The 16,034-nt window shown below is 48.9% G+C and overlaps 1 protein-coding gene across 1 annotated transcript in view; it reads left to right on the forward strand.

Moving 5' to 3' along the window:
• The window catches only part of B4GALT1 (beta-1,4-galactosyltransferase 1), a 49,110-nt gene that overhangs the window by 15,807 nt on the left and 17,269 nt on the right, over window positions 1-16,034 (forward strand). The window contains exon 2 of the mRNA XM_006182704.3: window positions 11,784-12,019. Coding sequence (XP_006182766.2) covers window positions 11,784-12,019 — 236 coding nt within the window. The remainder of the gene's footprint in view (window positions 1-11,783; window positions 12,020-16,034) is intronic.

Here is a 16,034-nt window from a genome sequence, read left to right on the forward strand (position 1 = left end):
TTTAGATTAACCTACAGTCAAATTGATCTTTTTTTGGTTTATAGTTCTATGAATTTTTATAAATAAATAAATAGCCACCACCACTATCTGGACACAGAACAGTTCCATCACCCCCAGAAATCCCCCTATAGTCACATTTTCCTCCCACTCTTCACCCCTGTTAATCACTCATCATTACTGTTTGTTGTTTTATCTTTTTGAGAATGCCATATAAAGGTATCATACAGCATGTGTACATGTATTTTTAACTTATGTAAATGATATTTTTATAGTTCATTTTGATTCTAAATTTTTTCACCCGGCTCTGCTTCTTCTTTTTCTTTTTCCCAATTTTTAAAAAAATTGACATAACTTCAAACTTACAGAAAAGTTGCTAGAATGATACAAAGAAATTCTGAATATCCTCTGGATCCCCCTAAATTCCCCAGATGTTAACATTTTACTATATTTACTTTTTTTCTTCTCTCTCTTTCTGTCTCTCCATGTATGTGTGTCCTATTCTGAATCTTGCCACTTAACCCCTAAACATTTAGTATCTATTTCTTAAAAACAAGAATTTTTTTAATATAACCATAGTATACTGATCAAATCAGGAAATCAACACTGAGAAATTTCTGTTATCTCATTACAGACCTTATGAAGACTTTGTCAGTTGTCCCAAGAATGTCCTTGCAGTAAAAGAAAATTGAAGAGCATGCATTTTATTCAGTCATCGTGTGTCTTTAGTCTCTTAATCTGGAACAATGCCTACCGTTTCTTTACATTACATGATACTGACATTGTCGAAGAGTACAGGCCAGTTATTTTGTAAAGGCCCCTCAGTTTGGGTCTGTTTGAGGTAGCCTTGTGATGAGGTTCAGGTTATGCACTTTTGACAAGAATACCATGTGAATGGTGCTGTCACGCTGTCAGTTCGTTCCTTACTGGCCATGTGAACTTCGGTCATTTCATTGTGGTGACACCTGCTGTTTCTCCACGATCAAGTTTGCTATTTTACCCTTTTTAATTAAAATGTGTCTTATGGGCATTTACTTTGACCTGTTATTCCTCAAACTTCCATCTGTTGGTCTTTAGTACCTGTTGATTCTTGCCTGAATCAATTGTTATTACGGTGGCTGGTGATCTGATTCTGTCATTGCTTCTACATTTGTTGGTTGGCATTTTCCTGTAAGGAAGAGCTTTCCCTTCTCCCCTGTTAATTCATATATTAGTGCAGACTTATGGATTCTTACTTTATTCAATAGCTCATAATCCTTTACTAGCATTATTTGTTTTGATGCTCACTGTCACATTTGGCCAATGAGATCCCCTTCAAGCGGCTCCTGTGTCATTTTGGCATGGCCCATCATTCTTCGAGCATTTCCTTTCCTTTAGACACATCAAGATGTGCCAGGCTCCTCCTGTTCATTCCCTGACTCAGCTCTGGAGTCAGCCACTTCTCTAAGGGTATTTAGAAACCAAGAGCTGGGCTCCAGGCACTCACCCTTGGATCTAAGGTCCGTCCACACTGCAATATGTAGTCTGGTGTCCATGGTGTTCATCCCAGTTTTCTCCCTGCATTAATGATAGACTTCCACACGGCCTCCAGCACCGCCTTCACAAATACTGCCATAAGGAACAGCCTTCTCCACGTCCTTTATGGGCCCGTGCGTGTATGTTTATGTTGCTTTCAGAGTGCCAGATACTCGAGGGTGGCTGTCCCCTGTTAAGTTTCCCCCAGCAGAGCAAGAGCATGGCTGTACCACTACAAGTACTTGGCGTTAACCAACTTCCTAACCTTTGCCAAATGAGTAGATGTGCTGGGAGAGCTCTTGGTTTATCTTGCTTTTCTCTGATTACAGGTGAGCTGGAGCATCTCTTTGTATTCTTGGTGGCCTTTGGGATTCTTCTTTGGTAAACTGCTTATTTGTATAATCCGTTGGCTGTTTTTCTCACTGGGAGCTCTTATGTTTTTCTTGAAGATATGCAAGATTTTTTAATACATCCTGGATACTGGTCCCTTGCTGGTCTCAGACACCGCAGATCTCTTCTCTGAATCTGTCATCTCTCTGTTCACTTTGCCAGTGCTATATTTTGTTTGAGTGTAAGGCCTTTTCCCCTTTGTTTTGTGCATTCTCTCACCAGGACTCTTTTTCTGTAACGATGTTAATACCCTTAGTCCTTCCGCATTTAAGATGCAACTAAACTCTCCTGATTCTCCTCAGCAAACAGTCTGTCTAATGACTTCTTAGCCTCTGTTGAGTTCTGTTAAGAATAACTTTACGTCTAGAGTGTAAGGCCTGCATACAAGTATTATTCATATATTTATTCAGCGAATATATGTTGTAGGCCTACTGTGTGTTAGGCACCCTGCTTTATCACAGACAAGGTTCAGAGTTAATGAAACGTGCCTGTTGCTTTTTAGAGGTGGAGCAGGGATTTGAACCCTGATCTGTGACCTTTCCGACCATGCTGCTTCCCTTGGAAGTCGCATTTGGTGCCTCTTGAACTGTGTGTCAGAGTTCTACCTCTCTTCTAGCAAATGGCTAAAGAAGGTGCAAGCACACTGTTCTCCCCCAGCATCTGGAGCGGGGGAAAGTAAGCAGGAGAGGAATGAAGGTCATTATGGCTCCTGCCATCCTGGGCCTGGAGTTCTCAAGTGGCAGGCCCTGGGCTGCCTGCGTGACCGGCTCCGGGCTGAGAGTGCAGGGCCCAGAGGAGGCTGGGAGGCTGCCTCAGCCTGCAGGGGAAGGTCTTAAAATAACACCCCAGGCCTGTATCATCTAATCCTTTCTGAGAAGCTCAAATTATCCCTTCCAGAAGTGCTCTAGTTCTAGGAGGAGAGAGATGCAGCAAGAACTTCCTGGGCTAACAGAGAATTTCCAGGAGAATTGGCCTCCCGAGCCTTTCCTGGTAGTGATAACTGTAGGCAGGCGCAGTTTCCACGAATTCCAGTGGAGGGAGGGGTGTGGGGAGGGCAGCCAGGCAGGAGAAGGGCTGGCTGGGGAGGAAATCTGCCTTTGGGCTGGAACCAAAGAAAGCAGAAGTTCCTCCTGGGACAATTCTTCCCCAGAGGACAAACGCTGGGAAGCCTCTTTACTGGGCTCTAAAAGCTGTAATCCCTGGGCACTGCCTCCTGACCTCAGGTCTTGCATCTCTGTGGTTTCAGTGCTGGTGGAAACCTTCTTCTGTCACCCCAGGACAGACGTGTACTGTTATGGCCCCAGTTCTGGGGTCTCCCAGGGTTTCCCAGTGCTCTCTCCTTGTTTCTACTGCCCCCACCCCCGAATTCTGAGCCGTGACTGTGTATGTATAGAAATACACTTGAGAAGGGTTTAGCTCAGTGATGTCACATCAGATTCACCATAATGCTACCTTGGATCAGTTGGTGGCTTGCTAGAACCCTAGGCTGAGGAGGATTCTGAGACAGACTCCCTATGGGCACAGCAGAGGGACAGCAGAGGGACAGCAGAGGGGCACGTGAGCTGTGATCTGCTGTCCACTGTAGATGCATCCATGAACATCAGAACCGTAAAGGATTAATAAGGAGAAGATAAGGACAGCTTTTTTGCAAAGTCCAGAGTGTCCTTGAGGAAATCTGTTAGTCTCTGGCTTTCACTTTCCCTCATGTTTAACCCTGGGGCTGAAATATTATTCCCAAGGTTCCTCCAGCCCTGGTCTGCCAGGATTATCCACGGGTCTGGTTCGAGGTGGATCCTGCCCCTTCAAGGTGATGGAATCTGACCTTGACTTTGCTCCCTTAGATTTACGCCTTGGTACCCTTGGTAACAGGATCCTGGAGTGAGTGACCACTCAAGGCTTTTCTGGTGATCTTATGACTGAGCTTTGGGGTTATTTCTCTCAAGGAACAAGTGGTATTTGGTGAAGCGCCCATTGACATGACAGTGTGAGGTTTAGATGAGGAAATAACAACATTTTCATTAGGAGGTTAGACTGTCCACCACCATAAAGTGTCAAAGGATAGGCTTAGAACCTGGAGGAAACTCATTTAAAACTGAGGGCCGGGATGTGCCTGTAGATCACAGATCAGGTGCTATACCTCTTTAGAGGCCAAAAAGGAGAGTGCTTTTGCCCTTGGTTGCCTTGGTTGTAGTTGTGTAGTTAGGACAACAGCCTAGATTCTCAAGCGTCAAATAGGCAAGATGGCTCCCTACTCTGTTAGCTCAGCTTCTTAACACGTAGTTGAACAAGTGCTGTGGGGTCACCACACATTTGTGCAGCCTGTTCTGCCAGAAACCGTCCCAGGTACAGAAAGGAATGGGACACAACCACAACCCCTGCCCTCATGCGGATGAGGATCTGATGGAGGAAGCAGGTAGATAGACTGGTACCCTTCCCCCAGGGGGCTTGGATGTGGGCTTGTAAAGGTTGTAATGTTGGTTCGTAAAGGATGTTGGTGGGCATCTGGAGCATGGGCTGATTGGCCGGAGGGACTTGGGGAAGTCTTTGAAGTTGAGTTTGAAGTTTGAAGGATTGTTTCCTTATCTACTTCACAGAGGTTTTTGAGGGAACTTATAGGAATACACATCATAAAAAGGATCGACATAAATAAATTAAAACAAGAGAAAGAGAAAATGTAGCTTAAAAAGTTAAGCTTGGGAAAAAGTTAAAATGTACTCAGACATTGTAGCCCAGCACAGCTATTACATCTGTACCTTTGCAAAAGCCAAAAATGAAACATTGTCAGAGAGCAGCGATACATAGTAGTTCCTGCGTGTAAGTTGTTCTTCTTTGTGCCTCACTCCTAAAGGTCTTCCTGGGGGTGGGAGAGAGGTGGTGGTTAACAAGTGAGCCTGTAAGCCAGAGTTTCTTAAAATATAGTCTAGGGACCTGCATTAAAGTTACCCAGAGCACTTGTAAAAAGGCAGAGTCCTGGGCCCCAGCCCCAGACTTGCCAAATCAGAAGCTCTGGGGAGTAGAATCCAGGAATCTGCAGTTTCACACGCTTCCCTGGATGATTCTTTGTGCACTCTGCAGTTTGAGAATCTCTGCAGTAGATGGAAACCTCAATAGGATCTTGAAAGCAAATGCAATAAAGCAAATGAGAGTGCTTGGCCTTTGAAGCCTGGGTGGGAGTTTAATGAGAGAGAGAGCAGAGCCCAAGAAAAGGCAGTTCCACCGAAGTTCACTCCCGGCCAGGCTGCTTTCAGGTCCTATTTTGGAAGACCTGCAAAGTGTGGCAGTTCAAGGGAAGACCTGCAAAGTGTGGCAGTTCAAGGCACGTGGCCGGGCCGCTCCTGAGCCCAGAGATGAACAGACGAGCTACCGGCCCCACTGTGCCGGATTGGTCCAGCTTCCCCTTGGCCACCTGGGCTCTGCTCTCCAGACCTCCTCTGGCAGGCACCTTTATTTTTTGAGCAAATACTTTGTTTTTCTCTATGCCCTCAAATGCAGGGTTCTGAGATCACAGATGTGCTCTGCTTCCTGTTGAAAAAGTGTTTCCTCCCCCAAGGGTCTAATAGTGGCTTGGATGGTGAGTTGGCAGAAAGAACAGTGAGTGTTGAAATTGTGTTCTGCTGCAGTGTGCCTGAGACATATCAAGTCAGCCTTTGGAGTAGATTATTCCTGTTTTCTGATCACGGAGTTGTATGTTTTGAAGTCTTTATTTTGGAAGACACCTCATTATTGGAAGAAGGACGAAGGAGGGGGTCTTAATTCTTGTCCTTGGGTTGTATTTTTAAATATTTATTGTTCAATTTTAAAGATAGACTGTAAGGTATAAAGAAAAATACCCTGAACATCTGGTTTAAGAAATAAATCATTTCCAGTACTTTTGAAGGCTTTGTGCAGTTAGATTTTAAAACCCATTGAGAAATGCTTAACGTGAGCCTTGAGCAGTCCCATCAGGCGGCTCTCTTGCTCTTCCATCAAGTTTTCTCGAGGTTTATCAAAACCCTCTTGGTTGCTGGCATGGGTGGCAGGGAGGCAGGGAGAGTAGCCGTGCACCATCCACTCAGCAAAGGTTTGTTGGCATACTCTGTGTCCATGGCAGCCAAGTGGACACTCATAACTCTTCTTCCAGAGAGAAGCTAAGGGCCCAATGGAGTCAATTGCTTCTCTGCAAAGCTTTCCTCAACTCTGTTCCCTGGCCCTGGAGTTGATTCCCCTTCCTTTGTACCATTTCAGCTGTTCTCAGCACTGTCACCCTCACCATGGTTGTTTGCGCTGCTTGTCTCCCTCCCCACCAAGGGCAAAGACCTCTTCTTAACTCAGCCCCACTGCTGCATGCCTGGCACCAGCTGGCATGTGGTGTGTGCTGACCAGGGGCATGGCTGAGTGCATGCAGTGCTCTGGGTATTTAAAGGAGATGGAGGGAGAGTGAGAACCAACCCTGGGTGGTCTGAGGAGGCTTCCTTGGGGAGGTGATGTTTGAACTGAGGCCAGGCAGCTGTTGGATGGGTGACAACAAAGTTCTTGGAGAACTCTAGAGAGCTTCTCTTCCCTGAAGGACTGGAGAAAAGATTTGGGATGAGCCCTGTGCAGTGGATGGTGCTTCTCATTTCTAGTCTGAGAGGTCACAGGGGCATCCTGTGTGGGTGGGACCACTGTAGACAGCTGTCATTCCCATGCCTGGGGATCTGGTAGTGCCTGGCTTGGCTTCCAGTGCATGTCTGGCCTTTAGAAGACTGGCGCAGAACAAAATGGCTCACCTACGTAAGCCTGAGGAATAACACTGTAGTGGGGTGAGGGCTGGGCAGTGGGAGGGATGGTTTGAAGAGGGGCCATGCCGTACTGTCACGTCTGAGGCTTGGCCAAGGAAGAGATTCCAACATCTCAACTTGTTGATCCACAGTGCTCTGGGCACTATTTTTTTTTCTTTGAAAATTTAAAAATGTAATTTATTTGCCTTATTTACTAAATGGTTAGCTACAAAGACACGATTTTTTGCCTTAAGAGTTTAAGATGGTTTCATTTTTTACCACAGTTACTTTTTCTGATCATATGCAAGAATCAGCACGTTCTATGTCTTCTCTGTGTTTAATTGATCATTTACATTTTATACACTTGTCCACTTGGGAACCATACCCTCTTCATGATCACTGAAGCTCTGTAATGTAAAATGTCATTGTTCTTATAGTTCCCAAATATGTGAATTTCATTGCCCAGGAAAATTTTAAGACTTGGAGGTCTGAACCACCACTGCCAAGTAAGGGTTTTTAAGAAATTAAATTAAAAGATCAATCCAGCATCAAAATCCACTGTGATCAGTTCATAAAGAAAGGGGATTTTAACATTTGAAAAGTAAGAAGCACTTCATCTTGGAAGAATGGGTTTCAGATACATTGATTACATTGATCTTAATGAAAGCACCACTTTGGCCGTTTTGTCTCTGGCTGGTGAGACATTGTCACACCCCTCATCAGGCTAAGGACTGTCTTGAACCACTGGCCGGTGACTTGGGAAGCAGTGACTAGATGTTCCAGCCTGTTCTGCTGAGGCTAGAGGAATGAGAGAGTAGTTCAGCCAGCACAAAGGCAAGGCCGGGAGTCTGTGCTGGGTCGGCTCTAGATTCGCAGGGCTTTTGATGGAGGGGCATGTGTGTGTTTGGGTTTGCCGTGCCGGCAAGCGAGCAGTGGAATGTATCGGAGTTGAGCTCACACATTGAAGTTATTGAGCGACTTACACGCAAGGCCGTGACCTAGACTCCCAGCAGAGAGGCCCACGTGGCGGGGCTTTAGCGGGGGGGGGGGGGGGGGGAGCCAAGGACAGGCTCACATCTGCTCATCTGCTTACGTAACCCTGCCTCCCTGCTCCCAGAGCCAAGAAAACACACAAGCCGGCCCAGCGGGGCCGAGGGCCTGTGGTAGCACACGCCATGCGCCGCACAGAAGGGAGCCTTGGCTCTGCCTGAGGGTTGTCATGAAGCCTCGGCCCTCTGCTTCCTTCCCGAGGCCCCGGCTGTGGCTCTGAGACCTGCTGGCAGGTCTGAGTGGTTCTGGGCAGAGCTGATCCCTGCCCTCCCGGAGTCTGAGCTCCCTGGACTCTTTCATTAGGACAGAGCCAGGTCTGCCGCGTGGCAGGAGGTGTGCAGGGCATACAGGGAGGCCTCCCGGCTGGCACTGGACCCAGGAGGGCACTCAGTTCCAGGTCTGGAACCGCCAGAGCTGCTGAGTGCTGACCTACCTCAGGGGTGTGAGCTGCAGTGTTCTCAGAGCAGCGGCGGCCTCAAGGAGAGAAGGTGGGGAAAGAATTGCCAGGTTGGGCAGGGAGGGTAGGGTGGGGTCAGGGTGCTCTAGATGTGTGGGGGGCGGGCTTGTGAGAGGGGCCCAGAGGGGAGCGGGGGAGGAGAAGAGGCTGTTTGGTGATCAAGCTTTGCCTGGAGCCCGTGGGGCAGCAAGTCCCTCAGACAACCTTGAACCAGGGCAGCTTTCATGTAGGTCTTGCAACATGCTCAGCAGGCAGCTCCTTGAAGTCAGGAATTGTCCTGCCCCTCCCATCACCTCCCACCTCCCCCACCTGGCACATAACCTGGCACACAATAGGTGCCCAGAAAGTGTGGATGGAAACTAATTGAAAGTGGCCTTGGCACACTGACGGAAGAGTTTATATTAAACCAACACTTCAGAAAAGACTCTGGCTTGATGCTTGAGTAGGCTCCCAAGGATGGACTGTCTCATGCTGTTGCCACCTCCTGTGTGTGTGTGTGTGTGTGTGTGTGTGTGTGTGTGTGTGTGTGTGTGTGTGCTGGGGTTGGAGGAAGGGGAGGGGGAATAGCAGATGGAACACCCAGGTTCTCAGCTCCCATAATTAGGTGGACAATGTCATCAGTTGCTGAAGGAACTCTGGAGCAGAAGCAGGTTTGGCCATAGGTGGAGGTTGGGCGGGTGGTGGGGAGTCAAATAAGAGTTCATCTGAGTTCCAGTCCTTGAAATTTGCAAACGGGAAACCAGTGTCCTGTAAGTGGATGGTACTCACCCAAGGATCATCCAGCAAGTCACTGGTCGAGCTGAACTAGGGCCCAAGCAGGTTTTCTTCTGACCAGGAAACTCTACGTCAGGACCATGTTTCTGGAACCGCTAAAGGGGCACAACAAAGACGCTGTCCGGCCTGCAGGTGTCTGCTCCGGGGAGGCTGGGCAGCCCAAGTATGAATTCCTGTTTTCTGGGTTGGTTTCGGAAGGTGTGAGAAAGTTGGTAGGGTCACAGTCCAGATGCCTCTTGGGTTCCTGAAAATGGAGTTATGTTTAGCAGCATCTTCAGAACCAAAGGTGGGGCGGGCTGGAGTGGGGTGCAGATGTTGTGGGGCCCCTTGAAGTGGGAAAAACCCAATGACGGATCTTCTTTTCATATTTTTCACAAGTGCAGCAGGGCCTCGCAGAAGGCTTTGTTCAGGTTTGGGGGGTCGAGCAACCCAGGCCTGCTGGACCTTGTGGGGAAGGGCTACCTCCATGAACACCCCAAGACTTATGAAGTGGGGAGGGTCCAGCTCCCCACTGCCCGGCTTGCTCAGTAAGAATCACTGGGCTTCTTGTTATTTATGTAGGTCCTTCCGAAGATGTAGTGAGTCAGACTCTCCAGGGGAAAGCCCTGAGAATCCATATTTTCACTGATTGCCTCACATGATTATGGTAATAGATGTGGGGAAAACTGGACCACGCCGAGCCCTTGCTTAGTTTTGGAGCATAGTACCTGCACACCTGAGGGTACCCTGGTAGGCGGGGGCTGGGTCAACAGACAGTCGTGTGAGGGTCTGATCCATGAGGCCTCTGTCCCTCCAGAGAGGGAGGTGCATGCTCAGGGAGGGACCAGGGCTTTTGGAACCCTGAAGACCCCCTTCCTGCCTCAGGGGCTGTAGCTCTGCAGGAATGAGGAGAGCAAAAGACCTGCCAGATCAGGGTTTCGATTTTAAGATTCTGGTCTCTCAGTGCAAAGGTTTGCCGTTAGCGGCGAGAGGGAAGCTCATGTCTGGCAAAGGGGAAAGTGTGGACGTAGGCATGGTTTATAGGAAAGGGGCAGGGGGAGAACTGGGACGGAAGAGCTAAGGGGCTTACCTTCCCTTGTCCAAGGCTACAGCCTTAGAGCCACTGGAGGGTTTTAGCAGGAAAGTGATATAAGATCAGAGCTGTGTCTTCGAAGGAAATGAAGTAATGGATACAGGTCCTGCGATGGTGGAACTGGGTCAGTGTCAGAGAGAGGGAGGGTGTGCAGAGTCCTGGGGATGCAGGAGAGGGGAGAGGAGGAGGAGATGGCGAGTCCACATCCGCCCACCTGCAAGAGGAGCAGGAGTCATAGCTTCCTTTTCTGGGGGGTGGCCTCATTTCGGGGGGTGAGTGATCCCCGGGAACAAGAGGTGCTGTTGAACCTCAACCTCAATAGATGGACAAGCAGGACAGCAGAGGGCTGCACCCTGGCCCTTGGGTGGTCCTCACCAGTGTGTTTTAGGTGAACTTGCTGTGAGTTTGTGGTCAGCGTTTGGCTTCTATTTTGTAGTGTTGTTTCCTTCCTTTGCTCTTATGGACAGTTTCCTTCACAGGTAAAGCTGGTTACGCTAGAGTAACGGTTCCCAAAATGTGTTCCCTGATAAAATGGTTCTGTGGCCAAATAAATTTGGGAAACAGTGGGTTAGATAAAGTGAAGGGGGGTTCTTGACTGCACAGCTTCTCAGGGCCTTTGGTGTGTACCATGACTTTCCAGAAGCAAGACTGAGTATGCAGGGTTCCCAAACTTATTTGACCAGGAGATATGTTCTTCCTTTGAGTGTCCTACTAGGATTAGTGTTTCCTGGAACCCATTTTGAGAAAGCCTGGCCTACCGGGAATACTGGGGGCCTGGGTTTAGGTGTTGACTCTGTGGCTAATTTCCTGTGTGTCCCTGGGCCAGCCATCTTTCTCATGCCCTCACCACATGTGCTGTGGGAGGGCGGCCCTCAGACTTTGGGGAGTGAGGCCCTCTCTGAGCTCCAGCTGTTTCTACGTAGGAGACGAGGACTGCCGCGCCTGTGTCTGGGCCTTGACCTTGACCTTCTCTCCTCCTAATGCGCCACTACCTCACAATCCACCACCCACATCTCGTCAATTTTTCTTCTAAGCCAAGAGCTCTCCTGCTGACTTATTTCTCTCATTTGCAGCCAGTGTTCTTCCATGCCAGAAACTTTGGAGTCACCCCTGACTTTTCCTCCCTTCTTCATCCCCTACTTATATTAAGTGTTCTTCTGTGATGTTCTTTCCGGCCATTTCTCCTGTTTCCCTTCAGTTCCTCCAGCCCCTGCCTGTCGAGTTTGTTTCATCTGTGCATCCTGCCCCTTCCCGAGACAGGGGTTAGTCATGCCACTCCCTGCTGCCTTCTGATTTCAGGCTGACTCCCTCAGCACTGACTTCCCGAAGACACACACACAATTTTCCCCAACTAGGCTGGGTTCAGAGAGATGATGTAAGTCGTTTGTCCAAGGCCACGCAGCTGGGAGGTGGCAGAGTTAGGTTTCAAACTCAGGATTTCTGAGAAAGTGCTTTCTCAACCATGCTCTCTGATCCTGACGACAGCCTGTTGGGAAGTCTGAGTAGGAATTACTCCATTTCCATTTTTCAGTTGAGAAACAGAGTCTGAGGGGACTGGGGCCTGGGACGGTGAGTGCTGCAGAGGGTGGCCAGCTGTGTGGCTTTGCCTGGTAACCGGAGGGTTTCCTGGGATGGTTGGTCACACTCGTGCTGGACGTGGTGCCTGGTGCCAGGTGTGAGTGCCTTTCCCACGGCCGCACAGCCTCCCAAGGAGATGCTCCTGTGGCAGCAGCCTGGCCCCTGCGGAGTCCTGTGGCCTGACCACTTCTCCTTCCCTCCACCCCTCTAGTCGGCCCCATGATGATTGAGTTTAACATGCCTGTGGATCTGAAGCTTGTGGAGAAACAGAATCCGGAGGTGAAGCTGGGTGGTCGCTACGCCCCCAAGGACTGCATCTCCCCTCACAAGGTGGCCATCATCATTCCATTCCGCAACCGACAGGAACACCTCAAGTACTGGTTGTATTATTTGCACCCAATCCTACAGCGTCAGCAGTTGGACTATGGCATCTATGTTATCAACCAGGTGAGGTCTGGGAAGATGGAGGGAGGGAGGGAGCGGATGTGTGTGTGTGTGTGTGTGTGTGTGTGTGTGCATGCGCGTGCATGTGTGCTTGTGCAGTCAGATATGAGACTAATGAGGAATGAAGGAAAGGAAGTGTTTTTTTCGACATCTGGCATTTTTCAACTCCACCACCACCACCCTCCTTATCTTAGTGCAAATGAGCTAAATGCCAAACAGTTTTTTAATTTTTCTAAGAGTATAACTTTGGTATTTCAAGTTTATCCTGAATACCTAAATGCATATCTATAGATTGTAACCCACCGGGTAGAATAAGACATCTAACAAGCTACATACCAAATTCCACTGAAATTCATCTGAAGAGACAGAGTCTGCCCATTTTTAAAGGGCCGAATGGCCATTTCATTTCAGGATAAACTCTGGATCTGCTTGTATGTAGTAAGTAAGTTTGAGTAGTAAGATTGTTGGCAGTTGATAGCTTCCATCAAAGTTGAGGGACTTTGTGGGCCTTCCTTGGACCAGAAGGGAAGCTAGAAAGAGTAGTGTGTCTGTCCCTCAAGCATTTCGGAGCACTGCCGGTGCAAAGAGCTCCAGAGAGGTAATAAAGAAACGTAAGGCCCCAGTCCTACCTGTCCTGAAGCTTTCAGCCCCACTTATGGTAAGCAGGACCCTTCCAGGGAACAATTTGCTAATAATCTCAAGGACTGAAGCTGAAGGTGGGAGAGCGGGTGGCTGGCAAACCCCCTCGAGGCTGTTTGAGTCCCTTGGCCAAGTAAGGCACAGACCAGGTCCCTGAGAAAATCTGCAGGCAAGATAGCCAGATAGTTGTGGGTCATCTTAGAAGATTATTTGAATTATGTAAGAGACAATAGGTAAATGCCCTGCAAATTCCAAGTCACTTCAATCCGACAAGTATGTGTTTAAGAAAAGCCCTGTCATCAAGGACCACGTAACTGATGCCAATGAGCACATGTTGATCATGACAGGATTCAGGAGCCCGCTATTAAAGCAATGGCAGTGAGTGCCTGGAAGAGGAAGCCACCATCACCAGGAGCCAGCAGGGACTAAGAACAAGCCATGCCAGCTGCTTCTCCTTTCCTTCCTTGACAGTTATTGTACCAGTAGATGAGTGATAGGCTGTAGACACCATGGCAGATCTTGTTCATCAAGGCATTTGATGGCCTCCCACAAATCTGCCTGAGCAGAAGATAGACAGCGGTGGTCTGGATGGCCTATAAATGAGATTACAACATGTACTTGGGTAAAGAGGGTAAAAGAGAGTTAGTGATGATGCAGAGTTTTTGCATGTAGGTGACTGTGGTTAAGGAAGACTTGGAGGGCAGGATGCTAACGTACAGACAGGTTGTATTTTAGGTGCATGTGAGATTTCCCTTCAATTATGAAGTCAAAGCAGATATTGGACCAGTGACATTTAGCCACTATCTTAAGTTCCTATGACATGATTTAAATAGCTATTCCCCAAGTTTCAAACAACAGACTTCCAGGTGTCCTATACCAGCTATTTGCTCCTGCCTGCCCCAGTCCAAGCTGGCAGAACAGTTAAGCAAGCCAGCTTGGACCAGTGGCACCCCTGTGCTGGCTAACACTGGACCCTGCCTAAGACAGGGCTTCTCCCAAAGTGTGGTTTTCGAAATGGAGGACTGAGGCCAAATGCATTTGAGGAATGCTGGATTGGATAACATGCACATGGAGGCTGCAGTGTACTGGTGTGCATTAGAGCCGACCAGAAGGACTCAACACTGTCTCCTTGAGCTTGTCCGACTGGAGAGCCGTTTTCCGAGAACCATCACAAGTGATGAATGTTCTGTGAATCAAACTTTGGGGAAAGCAGGTCTCCATTAACACCTCCTCCCCTGCACCTCCTTACTTGCCCTATGAGAACCGCCCTCCCCCCAACTCTGCCTCCCTCCAACTCTGCCTCCCGCTCCTGTCTTTCCCCACATGCAACTTAGCATCAGAAGTATTTCATTTTTAGTTTTTCAAGCATTTATGTCTTTTTTCCTCTAGTCTTGTCATATCATCATCTACCCCCCACCCCAATCCATGTCTTTTTTTGGAGTGGGAGGGGAGGCAATTAATCCGTGTCTTTTTTGCATCTTCATCTTGTCCTTCTCTTTCCACCTGAGGACAGTCTCTTCCTCTCTATCTCCCTTTCCCCCAGCTAATCTTATTTCTTCTGCTCCAGCTCCATCCTGATTATTTCTTTGGGAAAATATGATCTGACTTCCAGGTAACCGAGCCATGAAGAAACTTGAAGTCTGCCCTACCTTTCCAGTTAAGAGTGTCCTGTGTGATACCTATAAAGAACCCGTAATAAAATAATAATGATAAGAAGCCTAAGGCTTGAAAAGAAAGAGGTGTGAGGGGAAACATTTGGAGCTTGCCGCATCTACAGATTAGGAACTTCCTGTGATCTGTTTTATTGCTGTAGTCAGGGAAAGGGAGTTCATGGCATCTGGCTTTGGCTTTGTGAACCATCTGTTGAGCAAATAGGCCTCTCAACATCCTCCTGTCTCAGACACACTTGTGTCATCTTGACACTTCATTCACCTCCCCACCACACACGCCATTTAAGGGGAGAAACGATGCTTAAAATAGGAGGGGCCTCTGAGACATCTGGTCCAGGGGTTCTCAGACAGGATTTTAAGAACAAAACCCCCTTCTGCCCCACTAAAATGCTGCTCAGCCCCCTTTCCACAGCGGGTCACAATGGTGCTATTCGACTTGCAGTGGGGGCCATGTCCCCGTCTCTACCCACTAACTTCCCCTTTAGTCTTTGCTGGGATTCGTGGGGACCCCTGAGACCAGATAGTGTGAAAACTGTTCTGTTTTGCAGATGAGGAAACTGAGGCTCAGAACGGGGAAGTGACTGGTAGGAAGCCACATAAGCAACAGTAGGGCTGCAGCTCAAAGCCCAGGCCCCAGTCCCCTAGTGCCCTCTCACTGCGTCAGTGCCACCTCCCTTCTCAAGGCCATTGAGTCCCTCCCTTCGAGGTCTTTGTCAGGTCTGTGTATCCAGGGCTCGGGAGCGAGGGAGTGAGGCTCAGGCTGCCTAGGTTCTGGCTCTGCTACTTCCCAGTTCAGCAACCCTGGGCTTGAGTCCTTCAGACCTTGGTTTCCTCGTTGGTGGAGAGGAAGGTCTCTGTCTTCAGTACACAGAGCTGTGAAGCACCTGGCACACGAACCCTCAGTAAACATTAGCTGGTCTTAGTCCTTTCTCCCTGCCCCTCCTTCTTCCTCCTATTTCCTCTGCCCAGGAGTAAGGTGAGAAACTCTTTACCACTCTCCCCACCTCCTGCTTCACCCCCTCTCAGTACCAGCGCCGAGCCCCTCCCTCCCATTTGTGTGGCCTCCAGGGGATCAGAGGACTGTGGACTTAGGGACCATGTCAATCAAGCCCACCAGCTTCTTCAAAGGAGGGCTGTCTCTCAAGCTCCACACACAGGGGTGAGCTTTCATGGCCTTTTATGGCCCTTACCCGTGTCCATGCTAAGCTATTAACTGCTCCCTTTTGGCTTAGTCCCGTCCAATCACCACAACAACTCACATTTCACAAGTGGGTTGGAGGGCAGGTCGGGGCTTCCCAGCTGAGATGGAGAGGAAGTGTTGCTGCTGGTCCTCAGTGCCACCCGCCTCTGGCCCCAGCCCGCCAGTGTCTGCACATCCCACTAGGGTTGGGCGACCTCCAGCCTCTTGGAGCCAGGGTTGCTGCTCTGAGGCACAGCTGTCCTCCCCAGGGTCCAGTGCTGGACCTTGGTGGGGTGGAGGAGATCAGGATGTCATAGTAGACACAGGCGGCTGGGGTGGGTGTGCACACCACACTTCCTCATGCTCTAATCGGGAAAGGAAACTATAAAACCACCAGAGGTGACGGAAAGGCAGGTTGCCACCTGGCAGCACTAGCCCTCAGTAGGAAATACAGGATGTTTGTGGGATTAACCATCATAAGAATTACCCAATAGGCGGGGAATGTAGGCCCAGCTAGTCAGGTGGGTTT

This window comes from Camelus ferus, chromosome 4, assembly GCF_009834535.1.
Source record: "Camelus ferus isolate YT-003-E chromosome 4, BCGSAC_Cfer_1.0, whole genome shotgun sequence".
Taxonomy (NCBI): domain Eukaryota; kingdom Metazoa; phylum Chordata; class Mammalia; order Artiodactyla; family Camelidae; genus Camelus; species Camelus ferus.